General features: G+C 42.0%; 1 protein-coding gene across 4 annotated transcripts in view; it reads left to right on the top strand.

The window, feature by feature from the left end:
- LOC122539545 (B-cell scaffold protein with ankyrin repeats-like) overlaps nt 1-18,907 on the top strand; it is a 273,798-nt gene that overhangs the window by 53,695 nt on the left and 201,196 nt on the right. For all 4 annotated transcript variants that reach the window (XM_043674514.1, XM_043674513.1, XM_043674515.1 and 1 more), the window contains 3 exons: nt 2,676-2,809; nt 3,506-3,647; nt 16,201-16,343. In XM_043674514.1, the coding sequence (XP_043530449.1) occupies nt 2,676-2,809; nt 3,506-3,647; nt 16,201-16,343 (419 nt within the window). The remainder of the gene's footprint in view (nt 1-2,675; nt 2,810-3,505; nt 3,648-16,200; nt 16,344-18,907) is intronic.

Consider the following 18,907-nt stretch of genomic DNA (forward strand, 5'->3'; position numbering starts at 1 on the left):
TTCCAGTGCCTTGAGGTGTCTGCTGTGGACAGTCCAAAAGAAGAAAGTGAGGACTGCAGATGCGGAAGATGGAGTTGAAAAGTGTGGTGCTGGAAAATCACAGTCGGTCAGGCAGTATCCCTGGAAGAAGAACATCTCATCTTCCACCTTGGGACCCTCCAACCACACAGAATCAATGTGGATTTTACCAGTGCTGCTATTGTGTATTCCTGATGAAGAGCATATGCTCAAAATGTTGATTCTCCTGCTCCTCAAATGCTGCCTGACTGGCTGTGCTTTTCCAGCACCACACCTTTCAACTGTAGACAGTCTGTGCTTCATATAGGAGGGCAGGAACCACCACAACTCCATAAACCATGTTTCCAGCTGTTGGATTACACCATTAAGGCATATCCTACAGTAGTGTCAACAAACCTAGTTTCAAGTAAAGTCCAATATGCTGGTTAAATTAGATTAGATTCCCCACCAGGTAGAAACAGGCCCTTCAGCCCAACAAGTCCACGCCGACCCTCCAAAGAGCAGCCCACCCAGACCCATTCCCCTGCATTTACCCCTGCACATAACAATAGAGGCAATTTAGCACTGCCAATTCACCTAACCTGTGGGAGAAAACCAGAGGAAACCCACACAGACACCGGGAGGATGTGCAAACTCCATAAGACAGTTGCCCAAGGCGGGAAATGAACCCAGGTCCCTGGCGCTGTGAGGCAGCAGTGCTAACCACTGAGCCACCATGCTGCCCTGTTAAGTGAGTGAAAAATGAAAAGAAGGTTATAACTTTGCTTGTATTGAGTATAATGTTAACGATCAGTGTTAGGAGGGTCTTGTGATTCAGTGTAATTATCTCTACATCTGGGTCAGCAAATGTAGGTTCAAGTCCTATGTGCCCCAGAAATATTTTATAACATGCTGAAAGTTTGATTTAAACAACTATCAGTCCTGTAATAAAACAAAGATGTTGGAGATCTGAAACAAAAAAAATTATCAGCTCTGGCAGCATCTGTGGGAAGACAGCAGAGTTAAGGTTTGAAGGTCCAGCGACTCTTCATCAGAACTGTTAGCAGCTAGGAAAGAGTGGTATTTATGCTGAAGACAACATGGGGGGGGCGGAGGTGTTGGGATTGGTAGAAATGGGAGAAGTGAGCAGATAGGTAGAGATGGAGCTCAGGTAGAGAGTGGTATGAAGGGAGTAGGTAAACAAGGAGATTTTGGATAGCAGGCCAGCACAGAAGCAAGCTGAAGAATGGATAATAAGAGCACAGAGTAGGAGAGAATGGGTGAGTTGTACTGGAAGCAACACATGTAATATAACGATAGGCTTATGTGTGGGTAAGAATGGGTGACTGTGCTAAAAGCAACTCGTGTCATAACAGGATCTGTGTGGGATGGGTATAAAGCATGGAAGGATGGAATCAGGGTCGAAAGTTACTTCACTCAATGTTGCATCCCAGAGGCTGCAGGGCCCCCAAGTGGAAAATGAGACTTTATTCTTTTGAGTTTGTGCTGAAGTCTGGAAGTCTTCAGCAGGCTTGCGACAGAAATGTTGCTGTGGGAACACAGCGGTGTGTTGAAGTCCTGACTGCAGATTAAATCAGACAGCAAGCTCTGGCAGGTCTACAAATGAGACAGTTGCTATCTGACATGCCCTTTGCTTATCCACAAGCTATTCTACACTTCTCTCATTTGATGGATTTGTCATTGAAATGTAGGATGTGAGATTGTGGTATCTCCTCAGTAGAAGAACTCAGGATTTGACCATTCCAGTTTAAACAATATGAAGAGTCTTAATTGTTGCCAAGCAATCTTGTCTCTCCTGCACGTTCTTCAATCTGATGTGTTTACGGGATACATCTTGCCTTGCCTTGTTCACACTGATCCCAGATTCTCACCACAGGGCACTGTGCTGTTTGGAAAGATTAGAAAGTGTGAACAAACAAAAACAGAAATTGCTGGAGAAACTTGGTAACTCTGGTCGCATCTGTGTTGACAATAGAGTTATTATTTCAAGTCCAGTTCTCTCCACAGATGCTGCCAGATCTGCTGAATTTATCCAGCAGTTTTTGTTTTTGTTTGGTTCAGATCCCCAGCATCCACTTGCTTTGTTTTATTTTAGAAAGTTCTGGTGCAGAAACTCTTTGAAAGTACATGGGCAGGTATTAAGGTGCTCTTCACTCATTGCATTGCATCAAGACCTAAATTGATTGCATTTCGGATTTTGAGATCCAGAGTTGTTTCACAGCAGCTCCTGAGTTTGTTTTGGACTTAGCTGATGTAGAAATTGATTTGAACGGTCTGAAGCTCTGGAAGAAATGATGGGTGAAGAATGTGTCAAACTTTCTTGTACGTTCTCAGAACACGGAATGGAATATTGCTGAGAAAATAAGGAAATGTTATTGGTTTGTAAATAATTGTAACTATTTTGTCTAGTGCATACATTTAGCATACTCTTCCAGTGTGTAATCCTAGCTCACAGGAGCATCAGCAGGAAAGCTGTAACTGGAAGTCAGAGTCTGATTCTTGGTGGTCACAAATGATTGACATGAATGTCCCATTCTCCACACCAAAGCCACACTTCCTTTCAGTCAAGACTCCATGCCAGCAGTACAGCTTTGGTTAAGTTAGGCTCAAGTCTACACATCTGTACTTATAGTATTCTGCATTTTGTTTCCATTTAGATTCATTTGTAGAATCCGGCGTCAATGATTGGCAGCAGTATATGGGTCCAAGAGAAGATCCACTTGGAGGACCTGGTATTAATAATTCCAGTACTGTGCATGTGTTGGTGATACCAAATCGGATACAGTGCAAAGTAGGTACTTTCCTCTAACATGTTGTATTCCTGAGTCTAATCACTTTATTGATCATGCCCTTAGCTCTGGAATTTTGCTCCTAAATCTCTCCACCTCTCTTTGCCTTTTTAGAATGTTGCTAAAACTGACCTGTCTTTCTGCAGTCTAAAACCACACGTTTTTGCTTATGCTCCTGTGAGGCACCTTTAGGATATTTCGCTATGCTAGAGATTATGCATTAGCACAATAAATTTTCAAAATGTTATTATAAACAAAGGATCTGTGAAATCTGCCATCCAAATTTTCATTTTTATTTATTTAGAATTTGTTTATTTCTAAATCTATGGTTCAACACCATCTGATGTATTTTGTCAAATTCCAAACAGCGTAGTTCAGAAAAGAAGTCATAACTTACCTTTTGGATTAGTAGCAGTAGTAACAGTTATAGGACGAGGTAAGGTAGATGGAGTAAAGATCCAGATCAGCCATTTTCTAATTGAGTAAAGAGATAGGCATGAGGGGCTAAAAAGTCTCCTGCTGTTCCCAGAGTCCCAGAGGTAAAACAGAAAATCTAAAATATGATCCCGTTGTCAAATAGCTAATATCTCCTTTGTTTGTTATGGTTAATTCAAACAATTCACCATGTCAGAATTACTATCAATATCTACAAAATTTAGCCTGTGACTTACAGCCTGTTCACCTTCCTTACAACACAGAGCCCAAGTGAGATATACATGCTGCTGAAAGATGGTGTTTCACTCAAGGAAAGGCCAGAGATTGAATTTCTGTCAAGAACTGAGAAAATGAAGGTTCGACCAACTATTTGGAACAGTCAAACACTTTGTGTAAAAGCCCTCGGTAAGAAACGCATCTCACTCCCACAGTAGTTATTGATTGACTAGGAAGAGATACCCTGAGGATATGATCAATGCTGAAGTAGAATTTTGATTTGATTTATTGTCATTTGTATTTATTACAAATACAGTGAAAAGTGTTCTTTAGAGCGCTACCTTAAAACACAGAAAATAAACCAAAACACAAAATATACAGTCAGAAAAGTAAAATGATAAAGTTAATCTTATAGTCTCACCTCAATAAGGTTAGGTGATCTTTTAAAGAGCTGCTGCTTCTAGCATAGCCATGGGCCTAGATCCAGGCTCCTTCACTCCAATGCCCTGAGTCTTTGCTGCTAAACCACTGATAATGCTGAAACTATGTTTCACCACACTGCCAACGTTGGAACAAAGAATCGTCACTCTCTGGCACCATCTCACCTCCACCAACACCATTTCTGCTGCTGCCATGAGTTCACACTGAGCTGATATAGCTGCTGCCAATGCCGCAGGGTCCTGCTGTAGGGCTAAACTTGTCCCTGCCACTGCCCTTAGGCACCTGGGCTTAGCCAAGGACCTGGAACCTAAGCTCAGCCTAGGAGTCTGGACCAGGGAATTAAGCATGTGACCTGCTCTTTGATCATCAGGAGCCATCAGGCTGGAGTAGAGCCATGTCTGCCTCATCCTGACAATGCTGTAGCTGCCACCTGATACTTTCTCCTTTGTTACTTATTCGCTGCTCCCCAGACCCACATGGCCATCTTCATCAGCCATTCTGCACACTTTTTGTTAGATTTTCTTGAATGGTAACAGTTTAGTTCTATGACTCAACATTGAAATGCACACAAAATCACCCTGAGACAGTTTTGATTTTATGGTGAATTATCTTGAAGTCTGAGTACAACATTTTAGGAACATTGCCAAGGGTTTGGAGAGGTTGTAGAGGGGACTTACTAGAAGAGTACCAATGATGAGGGAATTCAGTTAAATGAAGAGACTGAATAATCTGCAGTTGCTCACCTTCAAGCATAAAGTTTGAGTGGTAGTTCAAGAGAGGTGTTCACTGTTGGGAATAGTTTACTTTGAGAGGCAGAAACTGTTCTACAAGCAGGAAGATTGGAAACCAGAGATATAGATTGAAGATGAAAATCTCTGTGGAGGGAGAAGGAAGATTTATTTTAGTCAATGCATTGTGATGACCTGGAATGCAATGCCCAAAATAACTTGACTGTCTGGATGGGAGAAGTTTACAAGATTGTGGGAAAAGTGTAGAGGGTGTGAGAATAATTTGATATGTCTTTGAAAGAGCCAGTAAAGACATGATGGGTTGAGTAGCCTCCTCTGTGCTGTATTTTATGATTTTACTTCTCAAACCTGAATTCACTTGAAAACCTGGAACACAATTAAATGTATTTTATCAGTGAATTGAATATAGGAACAATCTCTTGATTTCACTAATGAAAGCAAAATGGATACATGCAAATCAGAAATAAATCAGAAAATGCTGGAAATATTCAGCAGGTCTGAAAGCATCTGTGGAAACAGTGTTAATGCTTTTAGTCCAATATGACTTGCCTAGAAGATCTGCTGAGTTTCTCCAGCATTTTATGTTTTTCACCTGGATTACTCTGTCTATGAAGTTCATTATTTTGCCTGAATATCCCATACTAACCTTTCAGAGAATGTGAATGACAGAATCATTGAGGTATACAGCGCAGAGACAGACCCTTCGGTCCAACTCGTCCACGCTGACCAGATATTCTAAATAAATCTAGTTCCCATTTGCCAGCATTTAGCCTATATCCCTCTAAATCTTTCTTTTTCATAGATCTAACCAGATGCCTTTTTAAATGTTGTAATTGTACCATCCTCTACCACTTCCCCTGGCAGCTCATTCCGTGCACGCACCATGCTTTACATGAGGAAGTTGCCTCTTTTAAATCTCCCCCCCCCCCCCACCTTAAATCTATATAGCTCTGAGTTTCAGACACCCCACCCCAGTAATAAGACCTTGACTATTTACTCTATTCATGTTCCTCATGATTTTATAAACCTCTATAAGGTCACCCCTCAGCCTCTGACGCTCCAGGGAATATAGCCCCAGTCTATTCAGCCTCTTCCTATAGCACCTGCTTGTAGAACAGTTTCTGCCTCAAAACAAACTATTCCTAACACTGAACACCTCTCTTAGATTACCACAAAACCTCTGTGCTTAAAGGAGAACAATTCCAGATTATTCTGTTTCTCCATTTAACTGAAGTCCCTCATTCTTGGTACCCTTCCAGTGAGTCCCCTCTACAACCTCTCCAAAGCCTTGGTAATGTTTCTGCAACCCTGGCAACATCCTTGATAATCTTTTCTGAACTCTTTCAAGTTTCACAACATCCTTCCAATAGCATGGAGACCAGAATTGCACGCAATATTCCAATAGTTACCTAACCAATGTCCTGTACAGCTGCAAATGACCTCCCAACTCCTATACTCAGTGCACTGACCAATAAAGGCAAGCATACCAGACATTTTCTTCACTTGGTAAAAACAAGGACTGCAGATGCAGGAAACCACAGTCTAGATTAGAGAGGTATTGGAAAGGCACAGCAGGTTAGGCAGCGTCCGAGGAGCAGGAAAATCGATGTTTTGGGCCAAAGGCCTTCATCAGGAATAGAGGCAGGGTGCCTGCAGGGTGGAGAGATAAATGAGAGGAGGAGAGAAAGTAGCATAGAGTACAATAGGTGAATGGGGGTGGGGATGGAGGTGATAGGTCAGAGAGGAGGGTGGCGTGGATAGGTAGAAAGGAAGATAGGCAGGTAGGACAGGTCATGAGGGCAGTGCTGAGCTGAAGGTTGGAGCTGGGGTGAGGTGAGGGAAGGGGAAATGAGGAAATTGGTGAAATCCACATTGATGCCCTGGGGTTGAAGTGTTCCGAGGCGGAAGATGAGGCGTTCTTCCTCCAGGCATCGGGTGGTGAGGGAACGGCGGTGAAGGAGGCCCAGGATCTCCATGTTCTCAGCAGAGTGAGAGGGGGAATTGAAATGTTGGGCCACAGGGCGGTGAGATTGATTGGTGCGGGTGTCCCGGAGATGTTCCCTAAAGCGCTCCACTAGGAGGCGTCCAGTCTCCCCAATGTGGAGAAGACCGCATCGGGAGCAACGGATACAATAAATGATATTGGTGGATGTGCAGATAAAACTTTGATGGATGTGGAAGGCTCCTTTGGGGCCTTGGATGGAGGTGAGGGAGAAGGTGTGAGCGCAGGTTTTGCAATTCCTACGGTGGCAGGGGAAGGTGCCAGGAAGGGAGGGTGGGTTGTTGAGGGGTGTGGACCTGACCTGGTAGTCACGGAGGGAACAGTCTTTGCAAAAAGCGGATAGGGGTGGGGAGGGAAATATATCCCTGGTGGTGGGGTCCGTTTGGAGATGGCGGAAATGTCGTTGGATGATGTGGTTCAACTTTTAGATCTGGTCTACCCTTTTCCATCACTATTTTAAAAGTAATAGAATTTTGGCCACTGGCCCCAAAGTGCTCCTCCTCTGACACCTTAGTCACCTGTCCTGCCTTATTTTCCAAGAGTCGGTCAAGTTTTGCACCTTCTCTAGTAGGTACATTGACATACTGAATCAGAAAATGTTCTTGTACAGGCACAACAAATTCCTCTCTGTCCAAGCTCTAACACTGTGGCAGTCCCAGTCTATGTTTGGAAAGTTAAAATCCCCCATCATCACGACCCTATTATTCTTACAGATAACTGAGATCTCTTTGCAAATTTGTTTCTCAGTTTCCTGCTGGGGGATCTGTAGTACAATCCAATAAGGTGATCATCCCTTTCCTTTTTCTCAGTTTCACCCAAATAACTTCCCTGGATGTATTCCCAGGAATAACCTCCCCCGGTACAGACGTAATGTTATCCCTAACTCATAAATGCCACTCCCCCTTCTTTCTTACCAAACCCACCCCCGACCCTTTCTATCCTTCCTATAACATCTATACCCTGGAACATTTAGCTGCCAGTGCTGTCCAACTCCGAGCCACATCTCTATAATATCTATGATATCCCAGTCCCATGTTCCCATCCTTGCCCTGAGTTCATCTGCCATACCCTGTTGGGCATCTTGCACTGAAATAAATGCCATTTAATCTATTAGTCATACCTTGTTCTCTACTTTTTGTTCCTGCCTGCCCTATCTGTTTGACTTGCTCTTTTCCTGACTATACCAGTCTTAGACTGATTTCTTTTCTTGGTCCGTTCCCCCACTGTCCCACTAATCTGACCTTCTTATTCTCTCCTCAGAATGTCATCCTTTTCTCTTCCTGTGTCGTTAGTTCCAATGTGTACAACAACCTTGCGCTCCCCTTTGAGAATATTCTGCACCCTGTCTGAGATATCTTTGATCTTCGTTCCAGGGAGGCAACATTTCATTCTGATGTCCCACTATTGGCTGCAGAAACATCTGTCTGTGACTCTGATTGCAATCGATTGCTTGGAACCTGGTGAACCCCTCGTTACATTAGAGCTAGCCCTGCTACTAGAAACCTGGCTATCCGTGCTACATTCCCCTGAGAATCCATCAGTTCCTACATTTTCCAAAACAGAATATTTGTTTGAGATAGAGAGAGAGCAGAAGTTTCCTGTGGCTGTCTGCCTCCCTCTCCTACCTTTCCTGAAGGTAACCCATCTACCTGACTGTATCTTCAGTTTATCTCCCTCCCATCCATCACACCCCCTAACTCCTGTAAATTCCTTATTGCTGCTCCAAACAATCCATGTTTAGATTATTTAGTGTGGAAACAGGCTCTCCGGCCCAACAAGTCCACACCGACCCGCAACCCACCCATACCCCTACATTTACTCCTTCACCTAACACTACGAGCAATTTAGCATAGCCAATTCACCTAACATGCACATCTTTGGACTGTGGGACGAAACCGGAGCACCCGGAGGAAACCCACACAGACACAGGGAGAACGTGCAAACTCCACACAGTCAGTCGCCTGAGTCGGGAATTGAACCCGGGTCTCTGGCGCTGTGAGGCAGCAGTGCTCACCACTGTGCCACCGTGCCGCCCACTGTGATTCGCCAACAAACATACTGCCTGCAAACATAATCATCAGTAACTTGGAAACTCTCCCTAATTGCCCACATCCAACAGGAAGAGCGCATCATTCTGCTAAAAGCCTTTTTACACCTTAACAATCTACAGTGCCAGAAAATAGCTCTGTCTTACTGCTCTAAAAACATGGCTCCAGGTTCACTTAGTAGCTATTGTTTATATTTTTAAAGTTTAATCAAGAGACAAATCTCAATAAAAACTTATAATCAAAAAAGAACTCACTCTATTCACTATTGTAGATTTACAAAAAAAAAGTAAAGTTATACTTTAAAAACAGCTGCTTAACTGCTGTGAACAACCTCAGACAGGTTTTGCCAAGGTCAGCTATGAATCTCGCAGTTTGCTTATTTTTCTGAAACAAACTCCAATGTCCAGAGATACTTGAAACTGGACAGCAAAGACAGCAGCTGTGCATATTATTGCTAGGTTTGAATCACGTCGCATATGGTCAAAACCTTTTGTCTTCCGTCTTTTTTTAAAGTGCCATTGTTTTGATTTTTTTTCCCCAAATTTCCAAAACAATGCAACCGTTTATAATGCATTAATTACTCGTCCTAGAATTTGAGGAAATCAGGTCCAACACTACCAATATGTCAACAAAGGAGCAGCTCTTGCAGCCACAATTTTTTCCCTTCCTCTATCTTGGATTACCCAGATTCCAATGTATGAGCAGTGGACTTAGCTTTGGCACAACTGTTTATTGAGAGGGTCTTGTCAGCTGCTACATTGGAAGAAATTCATGCTTTCAACCAGAAAGTGACATGGGATCTATAGTAGACAGCTTTTTACCTAAGCATTACAAAGTGATATTTCCTCAGTATGGTAATGGAGTGTCAACCCAAACTGGCCTATAGACAGCACCTTCCGAATCAGAATGTCACTAGCTGCTCTAAGCTGATGCAAAAAAATGTTTGAGATGTTAAGATATTAAAGTATATGCTAGAATGTTCTGTCAAAATAACAGTCCAGCTCAAAGAGCTTGCTATAATTCACGCACAAATATCAAAGAGCACCCACAAGCACCTACCCTGCAGGGGCATGGTCAATTCAGGAAATCCAAGCATTGCTGTCTAATTTGCCCTACCCTGCCAGTAGCTTTGTAAAAACACCATCTCACTGTTTAGTTCACCTTTGAATGATGTTGAATGATGTAACATTGCTGTACTTGTGATGTAGAAATGAAGTAAAGTCAACAGGGAAAATTAATTCTACAAACCGGTTGAAATACCTTGTTAATGATAGATGTTGCTTATTTTTGATTTGATTTATTATGGTCATAAGTCAGATTCATTATTGTCAGTGAAAAGCAGATTATACCATACAAAATGCACAAGGGTAATAGAACAATGTGAAGAATGTAATATTACAGCTGCAGAAAAGGTGCACAAAGAGCTAGCTCAACATTAAATTTAAAATTTGAGAGGTCCATTTAGAAGCCTAATAAGAGAGAGGAAGAAGCTCTTCTTGAATCTGTTGGTAGATATATTTTTGCTTTTGTATCTTCAGCCTAATAGAAAAGGGTGAAAGAGAGGATAACAAGGTAGGAAGGGGCTTGGCTGCTCTCCCGAGACAGCGGGAAGTGTAGATGGAGTCAATGAATGGAAGGTTGGCTTGCAAGATGGACTGTACTGTGTTCACAACTTTTTGTTGTTTCTTATGATCCTGACCAGAGCAGTTCTCATACCAAGCTGTGATGCATCTGGATAGAATACTTTCTATAGTGCATCTATAAAAATTGGTAAGAGTCTTGAGAGACATGCTGAATTTCCTTAGCCTCCTGAGGAAGTAGAGGTGTTGTTGTGTTCTCTTGTTCATCGCATCAATCTGATCTTCCAGTTGGAACAAACCTGATGTTTATATAGCAAAAAAAAGGGACAATTAGAAGTTTGGAACCTCATTCCTCCTAATTTTGTCTGTTGCTGAATTTAAATTCCCAAATAGATATGAGGTGACCGAAAACTTGAACAAAAGTGCAGGTGTGACAGCAACGTTTTACTGGGAAAGGTAGAGAAGCAGTGAAATTGAGGGAAGGAATTCCAGAGCTTGGGATGTAGGAGACTGAAGGCATGGTTGACCATTGAGGATCAGTTAAGATTGGAGATGCATGCGAGATCAGAATTGGAGAAGTGATATTTAAAATCAGTCAGAAGTGTAAAATTAGGGAACATGCAGCTTATCATAGATTTTGTTTTTTATTAACCATCTTTGGGAGACAGTTGTGCCTGCATTTGATCCATTCATTTGAATTGGGTTAAGCAGTTATACTTTGAAGGTTCAGCAAAAGTAGTCTTTTGCTGTTAGAAAAGCTGACTTCCTGCAATCATTTCTTAACGTCTGGTTTTGTTATGACAGGAATGTTGCTACAAATCTTAAATACAACTTTCAGATTGGCTATTCTGGCAAACTTAACTCACTTAAAGGTTTTTTCGGGAACATATTACAACATTAAGTGAGGAATTGCTGTATTTAATTAAAACATAGTATCTGCAGAATGGCATTGTCCCTCCTGTTAGATTATCCTGAAAAATGATTTTTTTAAATTCAAAGATGTGACTTCAACTCTATTTAAAAGTTTAATTCAGTCTGCACTGACAATTGATACTGTCCTCTCTAGTTGGCAACCAATCTTCTTTCGCTATTACGTTTGCAGAAGATTGATGCTGGAGCTAGTAAATGTGTAGATTTATTGCTAATTTTTAATATATATTAGCTAGAAAAAAATCTTAAAAGGCAAACCAGGTTAAAACGTAACGCGGCATATTGAGAAAAGGAACATTTCTCCGATTTAATCCATCCCACATTGCTCTACAGAAAATTTAAGTCCTGTTTTTAACTTTTTGAAGTCAACATATTTTAATTTAGGAAACATGCAAGTAATTTCTGCACAGCAAAATTCCAAAAGCAACAATATGATAATGATCAAATAATCTGTTTTATGTAATGTTAATGAGGAATTAAATTTTGACCCAATTCAAATAAATTAATCAAACACACCGGGAGGCTTCCCCTGTTCTTCCTATAAATTCTGGTCATGTGACCCACATCCATCTGGGAGGGCAGATATAATGTTGGGTTTAATCACATTTGAAAGATGGTACCTCCCAGGTTGCAGCAGTCAGTCAGTACTGACCTTCCAAAAGTACTGTGCTCCCTCAGTACTGACCGTCCAAAGTGCAGCACTCCCTCAGCACTCACTCTCTGAGAGTGTGGCACTCCCTCAGTTTTGACCCTCTGACAATGTGACTCTCCCCCAGTACTGATCCTCCGATAGTATGGTGCTCCCCCCAGTAGTAATCCTCTGACAGTGTGGCACTCTCTCTGCTCTGATCCACTGACAGTGTAGCATTAACCCTACTGCGAATCCTCTTGCAAGGATGCCTGCCTTGAAGAAGTTTTCCTCCTCTCTCTACAAGAATCTCAGGGAGTCCCTCTCCCACTGCAACTCCCAGGTCATTTACTCTATGCTACTTTCACCCCACCCCCACCCTCCTCTCACTTATCTCTCCACGCTTCAGGCTCTCTGCCTTTATTCCTGATGAAGGGCTTTTGCCCGAAACGTCGTTTTACTGCTCCTCAGATGCTGCCTGAACTGCTGTGCTCTTCCAGCACCACTAATCCAGAAGCATTCCCTCAGCACTGACCCAAAAACATTGCAATACTCCCTCAGTACTGACCTTCTGACACTTACACTTACTTCTGTACTGTCTCTGAAACAGTGCAGCACTCTCTCAGTACAGACCCTATGACAATGTGGTGGACACTGTTTCAAATATCCAGAATCTGCAGAATTTTGCTTTTATTAATATTTTGTCTTCATTTTTTACAGTTAAACTTGCACTAGGGTCAAAGAACAGGGTATATAACTAAGAAATGAGTGCAAGATCTAGGCTAACAGAAGTACTGAAAGAGTGCCGCACTTTTGGAGGGTCAGTACCAAGGGAGTACTGCAATGTCAACCAGCCAGTAGTGAAGGAACTCTATACTGGGTCGGAGGGGTCTCACTGAGGAGTGCTGCATTGTAGTGAGGACTGTACTGAGTCAGTGTTTCGGTGTCAGAGGGTCAGTATTGAGGGAGTGCCACACTGTTGGAGCTTCAGTACTGAGGGAGTGCTGCACTGTCGGAGGGTGAGCACTGAGGGAGTGCTGCACTGTCGGAGCTTCAGTATGAAGAGTGACTCATTGTCAGAGCTTCAGTGCTGGAGGATTATGGCACTGGAGAAGAGTCAGTACTGAGGGAGTGCAATAATGTTGGAAAGTCAGAATGGAAGTAATACTGTAGTTGGTGGGTTAATACTGAGGGAGCACTGCCCTGTTAGACAGTTAGTACTGAGGGAACACTGCACTGTTGAAGATTCAAGATGCTGCTGTAATATTCAGGATGCTGCCTTTTCAGTGTCAGAATCTTCAACCCTTGCACATTGATAGAAAATAATCCACAGCAATATTTGAAGACAAGCAAGGGAGTACATTAACAAAAACAATTGCTGAAGAAACTTAGCAGATCTGGAAGCATCTGCAAAGAAAAAGCAAAATTAATGTTTTGAGTCCATTGGCCCGAAACGTTGACTCTGCTTTGTCTCCACAGATGCTGTTAGACCTGCTGAGTTTCTCCAGTAAGTCCTGTTTTTATTTCAGTATCCGCAATTTTTTGCTTCTTTGGTGGAGGACTCTGTGCTGTGTTCTGGCTAGTATTTATTCTCAACCAAAATCATTTAAACACATTAACTGGTCATCATCACACTCCTGTTTGTATCTGTATCCCCTAGAATTTAGACTCCGCATCTAGGGAATTCATCCATCCTGCACCTTGTTATGGAAAGAATGTTATTGATAAAACAGCGAAAGATAATTGGGCCTGATATACTACCCTGCTGAACTCCTGCAGTTATAATCTTGAAGCTGAGATTATTGACCCACAAAAACCATAACTGCATTCCTTTATGCCAGGTAGACTCCAACCAGTTGAGAATTTCCTCCAATTCTTAGATTTGGTAGTGTTTCTTGAGGCCACATTTGGTCAAATGTGGCCTAGATGTCAAGGGCCATCACATTTACCTCCCCTCTGGAATTCAGCTCATTTGCCCTTGTTTGGACCAAGGCTGTAATGAGGTCAGGAGTTGGGTGACTCTAGAGGAACCGCCAAACCACAACAACCCGACGGTCGGAGGAGGAGCGTCTTATCTTCCGACTGGGAACCCTCCAACCGCAGGGGATGAACTTGGACTTCACCAGTTTCTTCATCCCCCCTCCCCCCACCTTGTCTCAGCCGGATCCTTCCAGCCCGGCACCGCCTTCCTGACCTGCAGTCTTCTTCTTGACCTCTCCGCCTCCACCCTACTCCGACCTATCACCCTCACCTTGACCTCTTTCCACCTATCACATTTCCAACTCCCCTCCTCCAAGTCCCTCCTCCCTACCTTTTATCTTCTCCTGCTGAACACTCTCTGCTCATTCCTGAAGAAGGGCCTGTGCCCGAAACGTCGAATCTCCTGTTCCCTGGATGCTGCCTGACCTGCTGTGCTGTTCCAGCAATAAAGTTTCAACCCTGACTCTAGAGGAAATCATACTTGGCGTTATTGATTAGGTCATTGCAAGTTCTGCTTGATGGCCCTGTCATTTATGCCTTCCATCCATTTTGCTTATGATTTAGAGTAGACTGATGGGATAGTAATTGGCTGGATTAGACTTGCCTTGCTTTTTATAGACAATTTACACAGAGAAGGAAAAGCAGCAGCCTAACTTGCTGGTGTGCTTGACAGTGGACCAAATAAAGGAAAGATAGATGTTTCAGAAACAAAAGATCATTCATTCCGAGATCCTGAAAAGTAATTCTCACATTGAGCATTCATTTTAAACCACAATGTTCATTGCTTGGTTCATTTGGAAAGTAGCTGCTCACTTGAGCCTTTCTGTAAGCCCACTTTCCAAACATTACATTACAGCTTTACTGGGCATTTCAGAACTGTCCTTTGGAAAACTGTAAGTTTCAGAGTGTTGTTTCTGAGCTGTTGTATACCCATTGTAAATCTGACTCCAACTTTCCATTCTAAAGTGCCAAAGTTGTTTCACCAGCTTGTGATGAGTTCTGTAATGGAAACTTGGATTGTAACTGATGCAATGCAAAGACTCAATTACCAGAGTGAGTGATTTGTGGGAAAATCCAGATCAGAGCTGCTCAAGTTTGCAATGTGTCACTCCTTATGAAAAGCCTAAAGTTTTTCTTTTGAGCCACTTCAGTGTTAGGTTAACTAATGAAACTTGCACATATTTCCACAGCGTTGGAGACAAATACCTGGATGAGTCAGCTAAGTAGTCAAGGGAAGACAGAGATAGGAGGATGTTATTCAGTCCCTAAAGCATGTTTTGTTATTTAATTAGATCATGCATGATTTGCATCTTAATTCCACCCATTCAGCCTAGTTCCAAAAGCTTTAAGATGCTTGCCAAACAATGACCTATCAATTTCAGATTTCAAAATTTCAGCTGATTTCCCCCCCCCCTCAGCATTTTTGATGAAGTGAGTTCTATATTTTCACTCCCTTTTAATGATGTATTGTTTCCTGATCTCATTCTAGAACAGATTATCTCTATCTCTAACTAAACATTTTTTTAAAAACTTGCTTCCCTGGCCACTGGCAATGTCCAATGAAATATGTTTTGAAGTTTGGTCACTGTTGTAATATGGGAAACACTGCTGCAAACCTTCAGTGAGTAGGGTCCCACAAACTGCAATGTGATAAGATCAGATATCTGTTTTTAGTGATTTGGTTGAATGATAACTATTGAGTAGGGCTCTTTAGAGAAATCTCTCTTTCCTCTTCGAAATAATATCATTGGATCATTCACACCCATCAGAGAGGGCAAGCAGGACCTCCCCTCAAAAATATAGTATTTCTGACAGTGCAGCATTCCCTCAGTCCTCCACTAGAGTGTCAGTTTGGATTGTGCGCTGGAACTTGAATCCAGACACTCCTGAGTTAGAGGGTTTTCTAAAGAAACATGGTTGCCATTGTTTAAAGGTTAGTCCTGTAAAGAACAATAAGAAAATAAATCTTATACACAAAAATATTTTGTGGCATTTCCAGTTGTAGACTGGTTAGGGTCACCACTGGAACATTGTGTCCATTTCTGGGCACACCACTTTAGGAAGAAAGTCAACACCTTGGAGAAGGTGCTGCACTGTTAGAGATGCTGTATTTAAAACTAGATATTGATATACTTTTCCTTCTACCCTGTCAGGTGCAGATACAATGTAATAAATTGTAGGGCATTATCTGAAAGATGGTCTAATCAGTACCAATCGCTGTTTATGGGAGCTTGCTGTGTGCAGATCAACTGCCATATTTCTTACAGTAGTGTTAACACTTCAGAAGTACTTCCTGGGCTGAAAGCACTTTGGGATGTCCTGTGACTGTGGGAAGTGCTTTAGAAATTCAGTTCTCTCTGTTTACAGCAGTTCCTGTTTTACAGATCTCCCTGCTGGCCCAGTGACAATGAACCTTTATTGTGGAGGAGTAAGAATAGCCCAGGCTGAAGTTTTGTACTACACTCCAATGGAAGAAATTGAACGATTGCTAATAAGAACAGCTGATCCAATGGAATTCATTTGTCAGGTATGAAAAATACTGCCAATCAAAAGATGCTCCAAGAGGAAAATTGCACATATGTTCTTAAGTTGGTCCAATCTGAGGAAATTGGAACATTTTCCTCAGATTGGACCAACTTATGAACATATGAATTAAAAGCATGAGGTAGGCCACTCAGCCCCTCGATCCTGCTTTGAGTCAGATTGCGGCTGTTCCTTTTGATTATTCACATTATGGGCGGCATGGTGGCACAGTGGTTAGCACTGCTGCCTCATAGCGCCAGAGACTCGGGTTCAATTCCTGCCTCAGGCAAGTGTCTGTGAGGAGTTTGCACATTCTCCCAGTGTCTGTGTGGGTTTCCTCCAGGTGCTCCGGTTTCCTCCCACTGTCCAAAATATGTGCAGGTTAGGTGAATTGGTTATGCTAAATTGCCTGTAGTGTTAGGTGAAGGGGTAAATATAGGGTGAGTTGCTCTTCGGAGGGTTGGTGTGGACTTGTTGGGCCAAAAGACCTGTTTCCACACTGTAAGTAATCTAATCTAATCATTCTCCCGATGCTCAATAACCTTTCAGCTCGCTCCCTTTAAAATATCCAAGGATTCTGCTTCCATTGTCACATGAGAAAGAGTGTTCCAAAGACACAACCAACTGAGGAAAAAAATACTCCATACCTCTGTCTTAACTTGGCCACTTATTTTTAAACAGTGACTTCTAGTTCTAGAATCTTTCATGATACCATCTCTCCACATCCTACATATTTCAATCAAGTCATTTCTTACTCTTCTAAACTCCACTGGATACAAGCCCAGCCTGTTCAACCTTTCTTTATAAGAACATGCACCCGGTCTAGCTATGAGTCTATTAAATATTCCCTGAACTGTATCCAATGCATTTTCATTCTTCATTAAATAAAGAAACCAATTTTGTACAGTATACTCCAGATGTGGTCTAACCAAAATTGGCTCAATATAGTGAAAAACTTTCTCACTAGAAGAAACACCAAATGTAAATAAGTTTCTGGGACCAGATGCAAATTTCCAACTAGACACCCTGGAGGAGATGCAGAGAAAACTTGTTAAAATTGGGGAAAGGGATTTTATTTACATAGTGAGACTGAAGAAACTAGGATTGCTGTCATAGTCACACTGCACAGAAACAGACACTTCAGTCCAACCAGTCCATGCCAAACATAATCCCAAACTAAACTAGTCCCACCTGACAGCTCCTGGCACATATTCATCCAAAACTTTCCTATTCATGTACTTATCCAATTGTCTTTTAAACATTGTAATTGTACCCACATGCACCACTTCCTCAGTAAGTTCATTCCAATCGCGAACCACCCTGTGTAAAAAAAGTTTGCCTCCATGTCTTTTTTAAATCTCTCTCTTGTCACTTTAAAAATGTACCCCCTTAAAATCCTCCAAACAATATCATTCCTATAACTGGTTGACCAGACTGGACACAGTGTTCCAGAAGAGGTCTCACCAATGTCTTGTTTAACCTCAATGTGACTTACCTATACTCAAAGGACTGAACAATGAAAGCAAGCATGCCAAATGCCATTTTAACCACCCTGTCTAAAAGTGAGGCAAACATCAAAGAATTATGTATCTGAACCCCTAGGTCTCTCAGTTCTGCAACACTAGCTGAAGCCCTACCATTATTTTTTATAAGCCCTACCTTTGTTTGTTGTGCCAAAATGCAATACCTTGCATTTATCCAGATTGAACTCCATCTGCCATTTTTCAGCCCATTGACCCATTTGATCAAGATTTCTTTGTCATCTTCGATATGCCTTTGGTATTCATGTCCAAATCATTTATATAAATGACGAACAAAAGCGGACCTAGAACTGATCCTTGCAGAACACCGCTGGTCACAGGCCTCCAGTCTGAAAAACAACCCTCCACCACCACTCTCTACCTCCTGCTATTAAGCCAATTATGTATCCAATTTGCAAGCTCAACCTGAATCCCATGTGACCTACCTTAACTTATTAGTCTGCTGTGCAGAACCTTGTCTAAGGGTTTACTAAAGTCCAAGTAAACAGTGTCTACTGCTTTGCCCCGTCAATCTTTTGGTAACTTCCTCAAAAAACTCAATCAAGTTGATGAGATGTGATTTTCCCTATAGAAAGTTCAGTAACGAGTTCTAAAAATAGAAACAGGAATTTCAGGCCTGCTTCAACACTCAGTATGATCACGGCTAATCATTCGTATTCCCTGCCTGGTCCCCATGTTCTTGATTCATTTCGAGTCCAAAACTCTAACTGTCTCAGAATAGAATAATTTCAAAAAATTAGTATCCACAGATATTTAGATTAGAGACTTCCAAAGATTCACCACTTCTGAGTGAATAAATTTCTTCTCATCTCAGCTCTACATAGCCAACTTCTTATTCTGAGACTGAAGCCAGGATTGTTGATTCTTCAGCCAGAGTGGAAATCCCTCTCAGCATCGACCCTCTCAAACCCTCTGAGACTTTTATATATTTCATTGAGATTGCCTCTGATTCTTTCAGAGGCAGTTGTAGCACCTTTCAAAATCAGTACAAAGGGGTATGATTTAGTTGCCATTACAGAAGCATGAT

The sequence above is a fragment of the Chiloscyllium plagiosum genome, chromosome 32 (assembly GCF_004010195.1).
Source record: "Chiloscyllium plagiosum isolate BGI_BamShark_2017 chromosome 32, ASM401019v2, whole genome shotgun sequence".
In the NCBI taxonomy this organism is placed as follows: Eukaryota; Metazoa; Chordata; class Chondrichthyes; order Orectolobiformes; family Hemiscylliidae; genus Chiloscyllium; species Chiloscyllium plagiosum.